We start from the raw sequence: 19,568 nt of genomic DNA on the forward strand, positions 1-19,568 counted from the left end.
CCTTTTAATTTCCTGGCTGCTGGTGCCAAGACTGTTGACTATGGAGCCAAGCAAACTAAAGCTGTGTACAATCTCAATCTCTTCACCATCCATGCTGATGCTGCCAATTGGTCCAGTGGTGAGAATCTTTGTCTTCTTGACATTGAGCTTTATAGAAATAGTAAAATTCATACTAGGCTCATTTAAAAAGAAAAAATTAAAGTATTTGGAACCAAACACTATTAAGCGTATAAACCCAAAATCCCAGTGCTGTTGAGTTGATTCTGACTCATGGTGACCTTCCATCTGGTTTTTGAAGCAAATTGACTGGAGGAGACTTCCCGTATTTCTCCCTCAAAGCCTTAGTGGTTCTAACCACTGACCTTTTCATTAGTAGCACAATTCATAATATGCTATGCGACTAGGGATTCTTACATAATAGTAAAGGCTTAACTAAATGGATGGCCCCTTAGATATGCACAAGTTTGCTTAGAGGAAAATTGGGACTAAATTCTAAGTAAATAAAAATGACGTCTCATTGAACATTCTGAATAAATTTAAATTTCACTGTAGGAAAGAACCATAAAATTATAGCTCTTTATCTTTAAAGATGACTTAACCTGTATTTTATTTCATTTTGTGTAGTGTAAGCAAAGTTATATTTTTAACTACTGTTTAATAATAGCTACTGAATCTTACACTATTGACAGTGATTTTTTTAAAAAAAAAATACTCTTATTATATGTCTTCTTAGAAACGTCCATTGCATTAATCAGATCTGAATTATCAGAGTAAGAAGTCTGTTAAATATAAAACGAAATGTATGTCTTACAATGTTACTTTTAGAATGAGCTCTGATGATTTGGTGGGTAAGAAGTTTTGTTGCCAACTCAAACTCACATGGTTTGCATCTACCAGATGCATAAAGATGGGAACTTTCCTCTTGTGTAATTTACTGTCTCTGAAAACCAGCTGGAGGGTCAACTATGAGTCAGTTCCAACATGGTAGCTTATCACAATAATAATAACATTCCCCTTTATGAGAAATACCCCAACTGTTAGAGAATAGACTAATGTTTATTGAGAGGCTACTATATACCAGAGATTGTGCTTTAACTGTGTATGTTACTTATTTAATAAACACAGTACTTGGTAGCATTTCTTCTTTTCATTCATTTGAAAGCTTATTTATTTGTTCTTACCTCCGTGTAATTATAACCTAACTCCCGTATGCTAGGTGAGGGAGCTCTCGTGTTTAGTGGTAAGTAATTATGCTGTCAGCCCAAAAGCAAGACGTTCAAATCCACCAGCTGTCTCACAGGAGAAAGATAGACAGCCTCCTCCCCTGTGATTTACTGTCCCTGAAAATCTACTGGAGGATCAGCTGTGATTCACTTGCAACTTGATGACACATACCAACAACAGTAACAGCATATGCTAGTTGAGAACATCCTAAAGTGTTCCTAGGTGCTTGGAGAGAGCAAGAAAGCCATTGTAAGTTGAAAAGTGTAAATAGCTTCTAGGAGATGAAGTCAGGGTAATGTGCTAGGTCTCCTGTGCCTCTGTAGATTGTTGTAGGCCATCATAGACTTACACTGAATGATAAATAAAGTCATTAAATGTTTTCAAGCTGGTCCCTTTGCCAGAGAGGGACAGTATCTTACTTAGATTTTGAAACTCTGGCTCCATAATGGAAAATAGGCTGTAGGGAAGTAGGATGAGGGTAGGAGGTGATTGCACTGATTGCGCTAAGAGATGTGATGATTATAGTTTTTTGGCTTTAGCAACTGGAAATGATTTTGCCATCTATTGAAATGAGGATGTTTGGAAGCAAAGATTTAGTGCTTTGGAGGACAAGAGAGGAGGTTGGTTGGAGCTCAAAACTTTAGTTTGGGACATAAGAGGTCTGTGTCCAAAGTTGTAGTTTAGGAATCTGGTCCAAGACACATAAATTCCACATAAATTTGGGAATCATTAGAGTGTTGTTGGGTTTCGTCAAGTTGACTGTGACTCAGAATGACTCATCTGTGTACAACAGATCAGAACCTTACCCTGTCCTGCAGCACCCGGTGATCTGTGCCATGCTCAAGCCCTTTGTGTGGTCATGTGTCAGTTTATCTTGTTGGAAGTCTTTGTTTCTCTAACCCTCGACCTTTCCCAGCATGATGTCTTTCTCTAAGGACTGGTACTTCTTGACAACATACTTAAAGTATGTGAGGTGAAGTTTGACCAGCTGTGCCTCTCAGGAGCACCCTGGTTGCACTGCCTCCAGGACAGATCTGTTTGTTCTTTTGGCAGTCCATAGGTTATTCAGTACTCTTTGTCAGCACCACCATTCAAAGGCATGGAGGTGGTATTTAAAACCTTGTGACTGCTTGAGATCCCCAAAGGAATGAGTGTTAGATTGCTAAGGGCACCAGTCCAAAGACTGAGTACTAGGACACTTCACTTTTCTAGAGCTCTCCTGTCCACAGCAGAAGCTGTTGAATGCTATAGTCTTCATTGGGATGTGCTTCAAATATAAGTTACACCAGATTTTAAAGACAGAGCACTCCATAAAATATCTCTAATAATTGCCTGAGAAATTAATTTTAAATATATATTGTATTTACTTGAAAACTGATAGGTCATGCACTCATGACCTTCTTAATTACACTAACGTTTTGTCTGGGTTTGGACAGTTTTAAAAACAGCACCAAATAGAAATACATTATTATTATTAGCATATTACTTTGCTGTTTACATTTCAAAAAAGGAGTGGTCTGGTGCATCAGGGACCATACTGGTAATGCCTCCTTTGGAAATTACTTTAATGGTGGAGAGGGGATTCATAAGCACAAAGCCCTTCTTCCTCTCCCTGAGAGTTACTTTAGAAGAGCAGACACTTGCAAGCAGCGTAGCAGTAATGGGAAAAGACAGCATGGCTACTCAGTGAAAACTGGTTCTTTAAAATGCTTTTTTTTTGTATGAACACACATGTTTATTGCTGAATTATTCACAATTGCAGAAGAGATAAAAGCATCAACAAACAAGTGATAGAAGAGAAAAAAAATATGGGACATCCTAATAATGAAATACCACTCAGCACTGAAAAACAACGTAACTTGTACACTGTTATACAACAAGGGTAAGCCTGGAGGACGTTATGCTGAGTGAGGTATCTAAGTCACAGCAGGACAAACACCATATAACACCCCTGTTATAAAACAGTGCTGACAAGAGGGTTGGGGAGAGAAAAAGAAATGTGTTAATGTACACTGCATTCATGGGAACAAAGGAAGGAAAGACTGATTGAAAGGAATATAAGAGTACGCAGTATATGTATGTCAACAATCTGGAATAAGGGGTACATTGCAAAGTGGACTAGGGGAGGGGTAAAGGACGAAAACGTGCAATAATGAGTGAAAATTTTTTTTAAAAATCTCAAGTACAGGCTATTGACTTTTTCACTCCTAACATAAGAAAATATTTATTTCTTTAAAAAAGTGAAACATCTTTAAGAAATTTAAGGAGTTTTCACAATTCCTTAGCTAATATTGCAATACGATCAGCCCTGACTTAAAAAAAACTGGAAAAATAAGGAACTTCAAGAAAACGAGTACTTGGTGGGGGCTCGGTGAACCGAGCCTGTTGTTGTGTTAGCAGGCTGCCTTTGGGCGACGGCCAAGTCTTTATCAACCAGACCACCAAAGCTTCCTAAATGAACTAGAAAACCAGAACAACAAAAACATCTCTTTGTTATAGCAAATATTTGATATATATTTTTTTCTTCTTTAAGATCACATTGCTGAATGTATATTCTATAAAGACAGCCAATGGACGTTTTTTGTTCTCTAACATTTTAGTCCAGTAAACAGAAAACTTCATCCGCCATCTGCACGTTGGTCGGCTGACACTGAAGCAGTCCACAGCCCTATTCTCCTTGATAAAAGAAAGGCTATTCCTTTCGCTCTCTCACTGCAGTCAAAGGAGCATTGACACAATGATGGAAAGGGGTGGAGAGTTACTCTGTCCACTTTAATTTTGAGTAGAGGGAGGCCTGTGACCCTGTTGGAATCCTAGTAAGTAGACCTGGCTGTTGACCACACTGCCTAACGCTGGTCTAACGGCTCCGTGGTGTGGCAGAGAAGTAGGTAGGTAAGTGAGCGGCCCTGGAACCTGAATGTAGTTGTAAGGCAGTGAAAGATGGATGATCCCAGGCTGCTGGTGCTGGAATGGCAAAGACCCTGGGAGAGCAAGAACACCAGGCAGGTACGCTGGTGAAGGCTGGTTCAGAGTGGCCCTGGGGTCTGTTGGTTTTGGAGTGAATGATGACACTGGGGGCAACTGATGCAAAGTCTGAGGGGCCTGTGGGGTGTGAGGCTCCCTTGGCGGCTCATGAGAAGCCTGTCTTGTCCCAGCTCTGTGAGTTGAAACATCATTGGAAGCCTGGGCTCTTTGCTTTGCTTCCCACCTCTGCAAGACATCTTCGGATTTGAACTGCTGCCTGTAGGTAACCAAGAAGTACTTCACTTGGTCCGCAGTCTTGTTGCCAATGGCATCTGCGAGCGCTTGAAAATCCTGACCGTATCTTAACTAAAGTTTCTTTTAAACTCATTTATTTTATAGACTTTCAAATCACAATACAAGATTATGTAGAAAAATGGGAAAATTCTTAAGTTCTAGTACAGCAAGAGCAGGATACAAAATTTTCTATCAAGATCATGACTATTGATCTGGCAGAGATTTACAGACTGGCCCTCTTCAATCCTGCATCTGGAGTCGCCAGTGTAACTCATCTTTGAGCCAAGCAGTAAACAAGTCTATAGGTGATGAGGAAAGAAACACTGGGGAAGAACATGCTTCTCAGAATAATCAACTCTACAGGATTAAAAGAGCATCATTTGGGTTCAGAAGGAAGCAAGGAATGGGAAGGGAGGATGGAGGGGAATTAGAAACAAGGAGACAGTGGAAATAACACTTAAAACTTGGGAATTATAATCCATGTCAGAAAGCATAATTAATTGTATATGAATTGTTAAATGGAAAACCAGTTTGCTCTAACATTTCACTCAAATCACAGTAAAAAATAATAATGTTAAGGCATGTTGGGCAGAAGATACAAGAGAAAACTAAAAGATAAAACCTAACTTGTTAGAGTGGTAATTTGGTGTATTTCCCCTCTATCTCAGTGATGTGATGTGTTACTTTAAGCTTTATTTATTTATTTAGATCAACTGATCACATTAAATCCTATTTAGAAAGCTGGAGCAATTCTTGACTGGTATGGGAACTTTCCTATAGATAGTAATGTCACTTCATGTAGTTCTTGGAAATCAGACAAGTCAGAAAACCGCTTTATTGCCTTCCAACACAGTTAAAATTTCACTCTTGATTTAAGAACTTCTGTGTCTGCTCAGTGGAGACCTTATGTGGTGCATTACATGTTGGTCTGTTTACCTAAGGGTTAGTGGTTCAACCCTCCAGCTGACTCTCCCAGTACTGGCTAGAGGGAATGAGGCCTTCTCCTTCTGTAAAGGATTACAGCCTCAGAAACCAGGAGGGAGTTACCATCACTTGGAATTGGTGTGACAACAGTGGGGTCAGCTTTTGTTTGTAGTTTTTTATAGTTTCAAGATGATGACAGTATACTCTTGACTACTATATGATGCTTATGAGAATTATAATACACTACAGTGGTTTGGAGTTGGAGTTTGGTTGTTTTTGTTTTTAGTTCTTGGAAATTTATTTTACAAGTTTATATTAATACCCACTCACTATGTTTAAAAACAAGGGTAAAATCTTTTTATCATTTTCATTTACAGGAAAGAGCTGATCCTCTCTGGCACTTTAAATCCAATTAAGGATTTACATTTGGGAAAACTGGCCTTAACTAAGTTTCCAAAGAGTCCAGAAACATGGATTCACAGGTATGTAAAGTGTAGCGTGATAGTATTTTTTGTTCAGAGAATGGCTGGTGAAATACATGAAATCTAAGGCAAGGTTGCATAGTGATATGGACATCAGATGGTGTCTGATGTTACTTACCTGGGTTTATTTAAATCTAGAGGCCCTCACTTGCCTGTGTGATCTCAGAAGATGATTGAACTTCTCCAGGTTTCAGTTTCCTTGATTGTAATAATGCCTACATCATAGTTAAAATAGAGGTTGCGTGAGATACGCATGCACATACTACCATAGTGTCTGCCACTTTGAAACAATCAATTGATATTGACTGTTCTTTTAACTCTCTGAAGTGGTCGTAGAAGTTGCATTTAGGGCTTCAACAATAATGAACAGTTTGGATTCTACTGTATATTACAGTAAATTCCTGAGAAGTTGGTGATGCTTGTGGCAACGGACATTAATTTACAAAGAGTGATGAGGGGGCAACTGAGGTAAATGCTGTTTGGACTGAACTAAAGTTGCTAAAACCAGAAATGCCCAGAACTTTTTATTTAGGTTAAAGGCCTGAGGCAGAGAGAATGCATGTAAGGACTCATTTAGCATCCTGGTTATTTAGAAGTCTCATCCTCTTGAACCCAGATAGCTGTTCTCATTTACTAAAATGGGACAATGGTCTTCATAGAGATGGTCAGTGGGGAAATGCTTATAAGAACCCTCTTCTTAGTGTGTTAAGCTCTATTGCAACTTCTTAAATTCCATACAGTTTAGGATCTTATTTTAGTTCAAGGTATTGCTTAGATTCTGTCTTGCCTTTGGCTATCATTACACTTCAGCTCCTTCTAAAATACTTAATATTTTCTTCCTTGCCAGAAATTAGGCTATAGAACCTCAGAGAGGCATGTATGCATGAGGGGCAGTGGGTAGAAAACTGTGCTGGGGAATGGAAACTATTAAATATACACCTATGCATTTATTACCTTGCCTAATTTTTTATAAAATTTATTGTTAAAATTTCCATTATTTAAAAATGGCCATACTGTTTTCTGGAAATTTTTAGTCTAAAAGAATGCTTTCAGACTGTAAAGCAGAAGACATTAAGTAGTTAGAAACACCTTTTTCTTACTTTTGATTTTAAACATATGCTAGTGCAAGTCTAGAGTGCCCCGGTGACATAGTGTTTAAAGATTTGGCTGTTAACTCAAAGACTGGCAAATCAAACCCATCAACCACTTGAGAGAGTGAAATGGCAGTGTGCATCTATAAGGACTCACAGCCTGGGAGACCCCAGAGCAGTTCTACTCTTCCGTAGGTCGGAATCAATTCCATGAGTGTGAATAGTGAAAATCATAAGTACACAAGAGAGAAACGTGTGAGTTGAGGCTTTTTGACACCGTCTTGACGGTATAACTGTTGTATTTGTTTCCTTCCAGATTCTGTGCAATAGTATAAAAATTTTGCTTGGTGAAAGCTGTCATAATGCAGTTTCTTGTGTGCAGATAAATACAACATTTCTAGAGGAGGTAGAGATAAGGTGAGGCACTCACATGCAATTAAAGATGGCAAGCGTGGATTTTATTCTCATGTTAACCAGACATAAATGAGCACATGCCTTCCCGGAATACACACATAAAGACACTCATTAGTTGCCTTTACATATCCTGGTCAAATTTGGAGAGATCATTTTGGAATTGATAGCATTCTTTTTGACAAGTTTAAAAGTTTTAGAATGATTTTCTAAATCACCGAGGCACTTTAGACTACTTGTCCCTCTCTCTGCTTTGTTCATGCTGCTAACTTCAGTTATGCCTTTATAACAAAAAAAACCAAACAAAAAAATACCACTTCTTTCTTTACTCTTCCACTCCTTAAAGCAAATGGGAGAAAAAGCAAAGCCAGAGTTTACAAGCAGGTATTATTTTTGCACTGTCTATGAGTGGGAATAAAGTGAAAAGTAAATAAAAACTATTGTTTTCTTCTGTGGTTTACACATTTTCTTTGCTGTCTGTCCCCAATGCCACCTAAATAGGCGATGGGTGCTACAACAGCTAATTCAGGAAACTTCCTTGCCTGCCTTTGTGACCAAAGGAAACTTGGGAACAATTCCTGCAGAGAGAACACAGCGATTAATACAAGAAGAGATGGAAGTCTGTGGTGAAGCTGCAGGGAGATACCCAAGCAACTACAATGCCTGGTCCCATCGGATCTGGGTGTTACAACACCTGGCCAAGCTAGACATCAAGGTAGGTTTGTTATTCAGTCTCTCTGGGCCAACTGCCTTTAAATTGAATAGTGGTAATTTATCCTCAGAGCAGCTTTAAAGGAGGAAAGGAGAGGAGAGGAGGAGAGGGGAGGGGAGGAGAGGAGAGCAGAGGAACTAATAGTCTGGCCACCCCTACCCCCAGCAGAGAGAGGATTATGACAGCTGAGAGCTCCAGGGAAACCCTGACAATTTTGAAAAGTTTGCATTTTGGCCAGTTCCGAAGTTTGGAGCCTTGATGAGGAAAAATGTGTTAAGCTGATCACCAGAAGGATGACAGTTTGAGCTGTGGAGCCATTCTATGGAAGATAAATTGGGCAAAATAATCCTGCAATAAAGACTCACAGCCCTAGACATCCTAGGAGTAGTTCTCTTCTCTCCTACAGCGATGTTGGGCGTCAAAGTCAGCTTGAGAGCAGTGGCTCTCATGGAGCTCATGGCACTGGGGTTAAAGTGCCCACCCGCCCAGAAGGTTGTGGTTCAACCTCTCCAGCCACTCGGAGGAAGCTGTGGCAGCGCTGGGACCCCTGTGGGGCATTCTCTGTCCTCTAGGGTGCCTTTGTGTCGGAATCAGATTGACAGCAGTGGATTATGTAGAACATTAGTACAACAGAGCCAAGTATTAACTATGCAAAGATGACTGAAGATAGCTCACTTTGTTCAGAGAGAACAATGGATTACTAAAGCCTTGTAGAATTGAAATTGTTATTTCTTGATTGTGTGGCTCAGTGGCTTTAATGTGCTGGATTGGCTGGTCCCCTCCCCTGGGCCACAGAAGATGTCACAGAGGTCGTCCCAAAGTGCCTGAGCCTGTGAGTTACTGTGCCAGCTAGGTCTGCCTCCAGCCATCCAAGTTGAAATTGAGGATGGACTCTACAGATGAGTGTTTTCTACAGGCTCACAGTCATTAGAAGGATGCACACCAACATTAGAAACTGTCACAGCTAGTCCTTTCAGTTTAGAAATGAGGAGACAGGTCTCCAGAGAATTTAAATGGCTTCGACTTTGCCCCAGTTACACTGCTTATTATTCATTATAATGAAAACCAAATGTCCTTGTACAACTTCCTCTACAATGTAGCTTCTCTAGTTTTTTCTCTTCTCATCTAAGGAGTTTCCTAGGCTTGGGACAACCAAAAAAGAGGCCAAATTAGGGCTGAGATAGCCCTAAATGGTATTTTTAGATCAGTGGAGAAGGATTCTCTATAATCTTTGCTGACCACTCTTTTCCCACACCTTTATGCCCAGGTTCACCCCCACCCCCACCCCATTGTTTCCTAGCCAGAGATTTCTCCAGAACCAACAGGAAAGTTTTTATTTCTGGGACATTTTAAGCAAATAATTTTGAAACAATTACATTTTCCTTCCAGTTTGTAGAGCCTGAGTTTCAGGTGAAAAAGCCACCTGTTGGAGAGGAAAACTCAGAGGGCTTCGAATCACATTGACTTGAATTCAGATTTTTACCGTACTGGCTATATGGAAAGCATGGCCTTAATGTTTTTATTGGTAAAGTGAGACCTCTGCTACATACGCAAGTGGATTACCAAATAAGGGTTCATCTTTTTCCTCCTTGTAAATAGAAAGTTTTAATAAAAACTAGCTGCAGATTCCCTAAATGGCATTGAGTAAAGGGTTTAAATAAATTGAAATGTGAAAGGAAGGCAACCATAGCCTGATAGTGATAGAATCTAAGTCTGAAGTTTGAAATTTGGTAGCCATTGTCTCTTCTCAAATATTTTTAAAAGGAAAGAAAACAACCTACATTAAATTGCTATTAGATAATGTTAAACATCTTAAAACATGTATTTATATCATATCGAATTGTGGATGCCTTAAATTGCCATGAACTCTTCCTTCCAACCGTCTCTTTACTGTGTACAGAACTCTCATACTACCAGTAAAGTATTATGTGGTAAAAAACAAGAACAAAAAACCTAAACAACCTAGCTGCAAGTTTGATCATCTTGGTGCAGTTAATTTATTGTAAAGTACTAGAACCCTACTACCACTCTGCCATCTGCATGGATGTGGCATTATAAACACAGAGTTTGTTGTCAGCAAGTTGGAGCCCTAGTTGAGGAAGCAGATAGCAGCTGTGAAGCTGTGTGGTGCTTGCACAGACCGCGGGAAGCACAGGATAGAGCCCAGGGAAGTGGCTTTTCGTCTGGCTGAACTGAATGGAAACAGCAGCCATGGGGAGTTAACTCTAGCAGTGTTGTTGTTCCGTGTCATCGAGCAGGAGCTGACTCCTCGCTGACCCCTCCAGTAGGTTTCCAGAGCTGTAAATTACATGAGAGGAGACTGTCCATCTTTATCCCATGGAGCAGCTGATGGATTCAGACTGCCTGCCTTAGAGCTGGCAGAGCTCCCTCCAAGAACGCATGTGCAGGTTATTTCAGTGAGCGTGGGAGACAGAGAGTGCTTTAGAAGTGGTCATCTCAGCGTTAATGGCTTGGCACTGTGGGTGGAATGGACACATGGTGATGGATAAGAGGAGGGCAGAGTCCAGGTGAGCTGAGATCTTTGGAAATTTTTTTGCCAGGTTGTGAATCTTTTAAAGCAGCATGCTCATAAAATCAGGAATAAAGGGCCAGTTCTTGGTGCAGTGACACTGTCTGGCACTAACATTTTAGTGATGTGTTGGCCCAGCTCCTGAGCCCTCTCCTGTTGTCTGTTTGTACTGCTTCAAGGGGCATTCGTCCTTAGCACCCTGCACAGGGACAGTGTGTCTTACCCCGTCAGTCTCATTGAACAGTGCTGAGCTTGCTCAATCTCCTTTCTGGTTTTATAAACCTTTGGGCCCAGCCTGGAGATTATGTCCAACTATTTTTCTCTGGTGGAGGAAGTAATCACAAAAACACTGTTTGTGTAGAACAGATGGACAGTCTCTTCCCGTGCTATTAACTGCCTCTGAAAACCCGCCCAAGGGTCAGTTCTGACTGTACGGTACACAACATCATCCCCCTTTGGTAAGGATATAACAATGAGCATTATTACTAAAAGGCATCATGACCATGTTTACGAGACTTTTGGAAGAATGTGTGTTCTAGTTACTCTAGCCATTGTGCTTCTTAGGATTCAACCTAAAGAACTGAGGGCCACAGTATGGAGTAGGGTTAGGCTCTGTTCAGTCATCCTACAGACTTTGTTTGACTCTCTGTTCTGTCATGAATTTGCTGTGTCCTTGATGAATGTACTTATTCTTGTATACTTTCGTTTTCCTCATCTGTAAATTGGGGATAATGTTTATCCTAGTGATGCCAATTAAATGAGAAAATCCACATAAAATGAATATCACAGTGCTGTTATTAAATGCTTAATAGAGTGACAACTTATCACTATCAAGTTGGAGCCAACTCATAACTGAAACACCTCCCCCAACGGGTTTTCAGAGCCCATAAATCATGTAGGAGGAGATTGCCCATCTTTCTCCCTTGAAGCAACTTATGGATTCAAACAGCCTACTTCTGGATTGGCATGGCAACTCCTTACCCACAACTACCAGAACTCCATAAATGTGTAATAAGCACTAGCTGTTCCTTTAAGCAAGGAGCCCTGGCGGCATTGTACATAACATACCTGACTGATAATTCTAAGATTAGCCCTTTGAATCTTCCATCCATCCCCAGAGAAAAAGCCGGGCAGTCTCTTTACATCTAGAAGCCTCGAAACCCAGTAGAGGATCACCAGAAATTGGAATCTACACGACAGCAGTGGGTTTGCTTAGTATGTTAAATAATTATTTGAGGGCTGGTGGCACCATGGCTAAGCATCCAGGTGCTGGTTGACAGGTTAGTGGCTTGAAGTCACCAGCCAGCATGAGAGAACAGTGTGGTAGTCTCCTTCTAGGAAAGAAGAGAACCTTGGGAACTCCATGGGGCAGTTCTCCCCTGTCTTGTGTGGCCTCTGGGTCAGAATTGACGCTGTGACAGTGAATTTTATTATGTTAAATCATGCTGTATTAAAAACAGTAATTAAAAACTAAACACAAGCTAACACTGTAGTGTTAATAAAGAGTTGGTTGCATTCTAATCCATCATAAATAATTTTAAATACTGGAATATTTTATTGCTACTAGAAATAATATTTTAAATGATTATTTAAATAAAAATATTTAAAGTAGGTTAAGAGTAAAAAATATGAGGTAGATGTAATTTATGCTGTTAGCACTGAACGAGACCACACACACCTGAACATTTGAAACAGTGCTTGGCACATAGTACATTCTTACATTCTTAACAGATGCCCAGGACCGCCCCCCCCCCAAGGTATATTTTAAAATAAGCATGTATTTTTCTGGTTTTAAAAAGTTCATTAAATAAAGAATGTTTAATAGAATAGAATGAAGTAGAGTTATGAGAGATTCCCCCCCTCCCCCAATATTTTGGGTTTTGTGGTGTCTCTATTTAAGTGAGCAAATATTTAGTAATTATTGAAGTATATTATTATCCCAGGATAGGATGAGAGGAAAGATAGTGGCAGGGTTTATTACTACTAGCCAATTAATAGTTTATATATCTTTTGAAAAGACACACTAGATCATTTCTGAAAATATTAGCTAATAAGCACATAAATGTATGCTTAACTTCATTAGTCTGGCTCACTCATTGCAGCCAAGTTGCAGCTGACTAATAGCTGATCCTTCAGTGGATTTTAAGAGGCTGTAAATCTCACTGAGTAAAATTTCTCATCTTTTTCTCATGAAGCATCTGGTAGATTCCATCCACTTATGGATTGGCCTTTAGAATGGCCAGCATAACTTCTTACCCTCTGGGCCACCAGAGCTCCCTTTCTCTGTGTTGTTGTTCTGTGCTGACGAGTCACTTGGGACCCATAGTGACCCAGCGTACAACAGTTCGGAAACTGCCCTGTCCTGAGCCAGTCTCACTGATTTTGACACACCTGCTCCAGTTGCCCCAGTTACTATATCAGTCCATCTCACCTCAGATCTTTCTCTCTTGCACTGTCCGTCCACCCTTATGAGCATGATGTCCTTCTCCAAGGGTTGGTCCCTCCTGGCCACATGCCCAAAGTAGGTGAAATGGAGCTTCAAAATTCTCCCTCTCAAAGAGGACCTGTTTGTTTTCTTGACAGTCCATGGTATATGCAAGACTCTTCTCCAGCACCACACTATGAAAGCATTAATTCTTCTGTCATCTTTAGTCATTTTCCAGTTCTCTGATGCATAGCAAATAATTGTGGAGACCATGGATTAGATTAGGCAAACCTTTGTCTCTAGTCTGACATCGTTGCTTCAGTACTCTGGAGAGGTCCTTAACAGCAGATTTTTCCAATGCAAGTCATCTTTTGATTTCCTGACTGCTAGTGCCGAGAGTGTTGATTGTGGAGCCGAGCAGGCTCTAATTGTTAACCACCTCAGTCTCTTCTCCATCTGTCATGGTGCTGCCAATTAACCCATTGGTGAGAATCGTTGTTTTCTTTATGTTGAGCTTAAATTGTTTTTGAAAACTACAGTCCTTGGCCTTCTGGAACAAGTGCTTCAGGTCTTCTTCAGTTTTGTCAAGCAAGGATGAATCATCTGCATAACGTAGGTTGTTACTTAATCTTCCTCCAATCCTGTGCCACGTTCTCCTCATAAAGCCCTGCTTCCCACATGATCTGTTCTGCATATAGATTGAAGAGGTATGGAGACAAGATGTATCCCTCATGCACTCCTTTCCTGATTTTGAACCATGCATTGTTTTCCTGCTGTGTCTCCTGGTCTAAGTAGGTTTTGCATAAGTACAATCATGTGTTCTGGGATTCGAGCTCCATTCGGGAAGTGCGTATCAGAACCACAATGACATCCTGTTTCACACCAATTAGGACAGTAACACAGTGACTGTAGCAATGGACTCAAGAATATCAGATGGTGTGCGTGGTCTAGGATAGGATGAGGTTCAGATACCTTGTTCATAGGGTTCCTGTGAATCGTAGATGACTCAACAAGAGCAACAACAAAGGACATTAAGGAATGGCAAAGATGTGGACAAATGAGAACCGTTGTCCATTGCTGATGAAACTGTCCAATGTATTGACATCTATGAATAAAGATTTTGCAGTTTTTCAGGAAGTTAACTCCTAGGTAGATACCTGAAAGAACTGAAAACAGACTCAAATACTTGTACACCAGTGTTACACTGTTTACAGTTGCCAAAAGGGAGAAACAACCTGTGTGTCCTTCAGTGAGTTGAGCAGAAAGCGGTATACACATGTGACGTGGCATAATTTGACTGTAAAAGAAAATGGTGTATTGACACATGCTCCCCAGCAGAGAGAACTTTGAGAACATTTCAAGGGAAAGAAGCCAGGCACAAAAATTGTATGACAGAAAGAGGATTAATGATTGCTGGGGACTGGTCTGAGGCCAGGTAAGAGAGATGGCTCCTGCTAGGTATGAGTTGATAGGTGGTGAAAATGCCCTGAAATTCAATGATGGTGATAGCCACGCAACTGCATGAAGAAAGTAAAAGTCACTGAATTGTGTACTTTGAGTTAGTGAATTGTATGGTAATAAAATATTTTTTTAAGATATACTAGAGTAACATGGGAAAAGGGAAACTTTTCAGATGATTTTTAATACTTTCTAAGAAACATCTCTTTAGGTTGTCTTTAGATTGCTAGTATGGATATGTGCCGATTACAGAATTAACTGGAATGTAAATACCACTGCTCTTGCTGGTAGAAATTAATCTTAAAGAGCTTAATCTTAGATCCGCCGCCCCCCCATTGTGTATATGCTTTTCAGATGGATTTGGCATTTCTCTAATTCTAAGGTTCTTACAAGCAGTATGCATATTTTGAGAGACAACCGTGTCTCTAGAAACTGAAGAAAAATATCTACAATTCTTAATCCTCCTCTACTTACCCACACAATGAGTCAAGCATTTTTGCTGGCAGTAGGGAAATTAAATAACTTGTTTCTACTTTTAAGGAACTTTTCTTTATTTAGGTATCCAGTTGTTAAGTACTGTTGAGTTGACTGACTCTGAACAGTCGCTCAACCTTACCCTATCTTGAGCCATCCTCACTGTCTCTGACACACCTGGCCCCATTGCCATAGTCACTGTGTCAGTTCATATCACCCAGGGCCTTCCTCTCTTGCGCTGACCTTCTCTTCCAAGCATGATGTCCCCCAAGGACTGGCCCTTCCTGACAAACATACCCAATGTATGTGAGACAGTTTCAAAATTATTCTTTCCAAGGAGCAACCTGGTGTCACCTTCTGCAAGACAAGCCTGTTTATTCACTTAGCAGTTCCTGCTATGGTCGTTATTCTTCTTCAGCACCACAACTCAAAGGCATCTATGCTTTTGTCATCCTTAGTCATTGTCCAATCCTTAGAGGCATTGCAAGCAGTTGAGAAGACAGTGGTTTGGATCAGGTGCGCCTTATACTCTAGATTGACATTGTTTTTTAGCACTCTGGAAAGGTCCTTGACAGCAGATTTTCCCATTACAACTTTTGATTTCATGACTGCTGGTGCCAAGGATGTTGATTGTGTATCAGAGCAAAAATGAAACCATTAACAACTTCCATCTTTTCTCCATCTATCATGTTGCTGCCTGCTGGCCCAGTGATGAAGATTTTTATTTTCTTGATGTTGAGATACATCCATATTGAAGGCTGCAGTCCTTGATCTTCTGCAGCAAGCACTTTAAGTCCTCAGTTTCAGCGAGCATGGTCTTGTCATCTGCATAATGCGAGTTGTTGGTGAGTCTTCTTCCAATTTTAATGCCCCATTCTTCTTCATAAAGTCCACTTTGTAAAAAATGTTCTTTTGAGCATATAGGATACACCCCTGACACACTCTTCTTGAAACCACGAAGTGTTTGCTTGCTCTGTTCAGACAACAGCTTCTTGGTCTAGATAATAGGTTTCAGATTAGTACAATCTAGTGTTCTGGGATTCCTATAACAACTTTCAGTATTGCATCTCGAGGCTTGAATTTGTTCTTCAGCTTGAGAAATGCCGATCCTCAAGTTCTTCACTGTTGTTTTTCTGACTCTAATTTTTGCACGTTTGGTTATAATACTTTGCTTTGTCTTCATGAGCTGCCCTTTGTAATCTTCTGTTCAACTCTTTCATCTTTCCTTTGTGTTGGCTCTTAAGGATTCTAAAGCAAGATTCAAGAGTCTCTTACAACATCTCTTCTGATCTTTTCTACTCCTTTCTTTTTGTAATGACCTTGGCTTTCTTTGAATAAAACCCTTGATATCATCCCACAGCTCATCTGGTCTTCGTTGATTAGTGTTCAGTGCCTCACATCTGCTCTTGAGATGGTTTTTTAAGTCAAGTAGAAAGAATTGACTCAAGGTTGTATTTTGATTCTTGTGGGTTTGTTTTCTTTTTCTTTAGCTTTGGTTTGAACTTGGATGTGAGTAGATAGTCTTTTCCAGTCAGCTGACCTGGTTTTACAGCTAATATTGAGGTTGGTTTGCTGATGTTTCTTTCCACAGATGTAGTCAGTCTGATTCCTATGGAGTCCATAAGGTATGGCCCATGTTTATAGTTGTTATTGGTATTTTTTATGAAAGTTTTTTATAATTAATTATATATTATATAATACATTGTTGTTGTTGATATCTATTGAGTTAATCATGACTCATAGCAACCCTATGAACAAAAGGCCTGAAGCTTTTCTATAACTATCATCATTTATCAAAGTTCGCAGAGTTTCCAGAGGCATGTTGTTTAGGAAGTGGATGCCACTTCTGCTTCCAATATAATACGTTGATTATACAAAATTTTATCATTCTTTCATAGTCTTGTTTCTGTCACCAAGCCTATCTTTTCTATTTGTCCTCCTTCTGTGTTCTCAATTTTTGCTTTCCAATCACCAGTTACTATTAATGAATATCTTGGGTGCATGATGAATTTATTGCACAGGGCAAAAATGGGTAGAAATCTTCTATTCCTTCCTCTTCACTCTAATTGTTGGTGCATATATTTGAATGACAGTGGTCTTAACAGGTCTTCCTTATATATGTAAGGATATTACTCTGTCACAACATTTTACTTCAGAATAGATCTAGAAATGGTCCTTTGACTATGAATGTAACCCTATTTTTCTTCATTTTTATTGTTCCCTGCCTGGTTTGATCAGACATCATAGAATTGTCTGATCCAGTGTGGCCAACGCCTGTCCATCTCTAATGCCTAGTATGTCAGTCTTTATACTTTCCATTTATTTTTTAACATTGTCTAATTTCCCTACATGCATACTTCATACATTCCACCTTCCAATTATTAATGACGACTCTTTGCAACTATTCCTCCTCATTTTGGAGTCTTACCATGTGAGGTCTCAGCCTTGAGTGTTATTAAGTATACTTTATTGCTCAAAAGGTTTTCCCAATGTCCATTATTTTAGAAGTGGATGGCCAGTCCTTCTTACTAGTCTGCTTTAATCTGGGAGCTGTGCTTCAGTATAGCATCTGACAGACAAGTACTGTACCCAGAAGTGTAGATGGTAGACAAGCAAACAAGCATATATGATTCTAAGCTGTTAAGAACAGCACCATGCAAAAGAACAATTTCCCAGTACAAAAAAAATGACAGATAAATTATACCCCTGTGAATAAACAGTAAGAACAAGCAAACATAAAGATATAATGGTGTTTGTGGCAGACTTCCCACATCAAGGTAGTGGTGCAAAGGTCCATTACGTCTGGTTGGTCGGTGCTTGAGTCTTACCCCTCCAAGGCAAGGCTGGGTTACTTGGCCTTGTTCTTGCAGCAGTGGAGAGCATTGGTCACCTCCGTGTTCTGTATTCAGTGAAAAACTATTATGTTTATAGTATGTGTATAAAATAATCATGCTGCATGAATAATGTAAATCTGATTTTGAAAGTACTTGTTAAGTAGTTAGGAGCTCTGGTGGCCTAGTAGTAAGAAGCTGTACTACAATCCTAAAGGCATGCATTGCAGACCCACCAGCTGCTCTGTGGGAGAAAGATGAATAGTCTACTCCTGTGCCTTTTCAGAGGTTTACTTGGAAATAGAGGGTCGGCTAAGGGTCATTTCTGACTGGACATCAAACAACAACCTTTTAATAATTAAGGAAATTTGTTTGTCCAGTGGGTACGGAGGTAATGCCACCAACCCAAACATATTTGGCTTGAATCTGCCAGCAGCTCCTTGAAACAAAGATGACAGAGTCTTCCCATGATTTATAATCTCTGAAAAGAAAAAATATTTCTCTTTATTTCTTGCGTCAGTTAGCCATTATGATTGGTAAAATTAGTATACTAGGCAGTTAGTGGACCAATGTTTAATTTTACCGGTAACATGTTATTTATATGTTTATTTTGCTGATAACATTTGGAAGTAGGAGTGGCATCCACTTCCTAAACAGCATGCCTCCAGAAGCTCTATGAACTTTAATAAGTTGTAGAGGGGCTTTAGGCCTATTGTTCATAGGGTTGCTATGAGTCGTGCTCAAATCGAAGGCAATCAGCAACAACAATAACATAACTTACTGCCTCTTGCTTTCCATGTTATTTGAATTCCTTACAAGTGTAAGAGCTTATTGTGTCTGTAAATGATCTTGTTTTCCATTTCTCAGAGCATCAACAGCTATAACATCTGTAATAAGTTTATGTTGCTATTAAAAACTCACAAGAATTTAAAGGAGACACTGAAAGTTATCTCACTGATAAAACTTGGATCTATTTGTACTAGTCATTTAATCATTAAATACATGAATTCATTGATTTACTCATAAATAATCATCTCTCTACCTGGTGCCAGTTGTTAAAAGAGAATGAAAACAATTGTTAAGGAAGAATGAGCATCTTAAAGGACTTGTAGATTTTAATGAGGATGACAAGATGTGCAGAAAATTCTGTAACAAGAACTGGAAGTTCAGAAGAGGGAAATATTTCGTCTAGCCAAAGAGGCTGGTGAGACATGAGGGGGATGAGGGTAACTCAGCACAGGAAGAGAACGTCTGGCCCAGGACCCTTGAAAAGCTAGTGAGTCAGTTGAGTTTTGCTATGTTGGACAAACTTCAGACTTTACAAGTATGTGACTTTTTCCCTTAGCTGATCTGAAAAATATCTCTGATGAAATGTTGTAGGGACTTGACATAGCTTTTTGATTGAAATTCATGTAATATAAAAATAACCGGTCTAATGTAAGTAATTCATGGTCACTTTGTAACATTATTGTGGGACTGTTACCACTATCTAGTTTCAAATGGAATTGCAATACCCATTAAACAATAGTTACACATTATCTTTGCTCCTAGCTCCTGGCAACCATTAATTTACTTTCCATCTTCCTGTATTTAACTATTATGGATAATTTACATAAGTAGAGCAATACAGTATATGGTCTTTTTTGGTCAAGCTTTCTTCACTTAGTATGTTGTTGTTGTTGTTATGTGCCATCGAGTCATTTCCGACTCATAGCGACCCTATGCACAACAGCTCTAAACCCTGCCCT

General features: G+C 39.7%; 1 protein-coding gene across 1 annotated transcript in view; it reads left to right on the forward strand.

Moving 5' to 3' along the window:
- The window catches only part of PTAR1 (protein prenyltransferase alpha subunit repeat containing 1), a 59,357-nt gene that overhangs the window by 33,734 nt on the left and 6,055 nt on the right, over positions 1–19,568 (forward strand). The window contains exons 4-5 of the mRNA XM_006894406.1: positions 5,784–5,888; positions 7,892–8,105. Of these exons, the coding sequence (XP_006894468.1) occupies positions 5,784–5,888; positions 7,892–8,105 (319 nt within the window). The remainder of the gene's footprint in view (positions 1–5,783; positions 5,889–7,891; positions 8,106–19,568) is intronic.

Source organism: Elephantulus edwardii, unplaced genomic scaffold (assembly GCF_000299155.1).
Source record: "Elephantulus edwardii isolate Elephantulus edwardi_28Jun2011 unplaced genomic scaffold, EleEdw1.0 scaffold00141, whole genome shotgun sequence".
In the NCBI taxonomy this organism is placed as follows: Eukaryota; Metazoa; Chordata; class Mammalia; order Macroscelidea; family Macroscelididae; genus Elephantulus; species Elephantulus edwardii.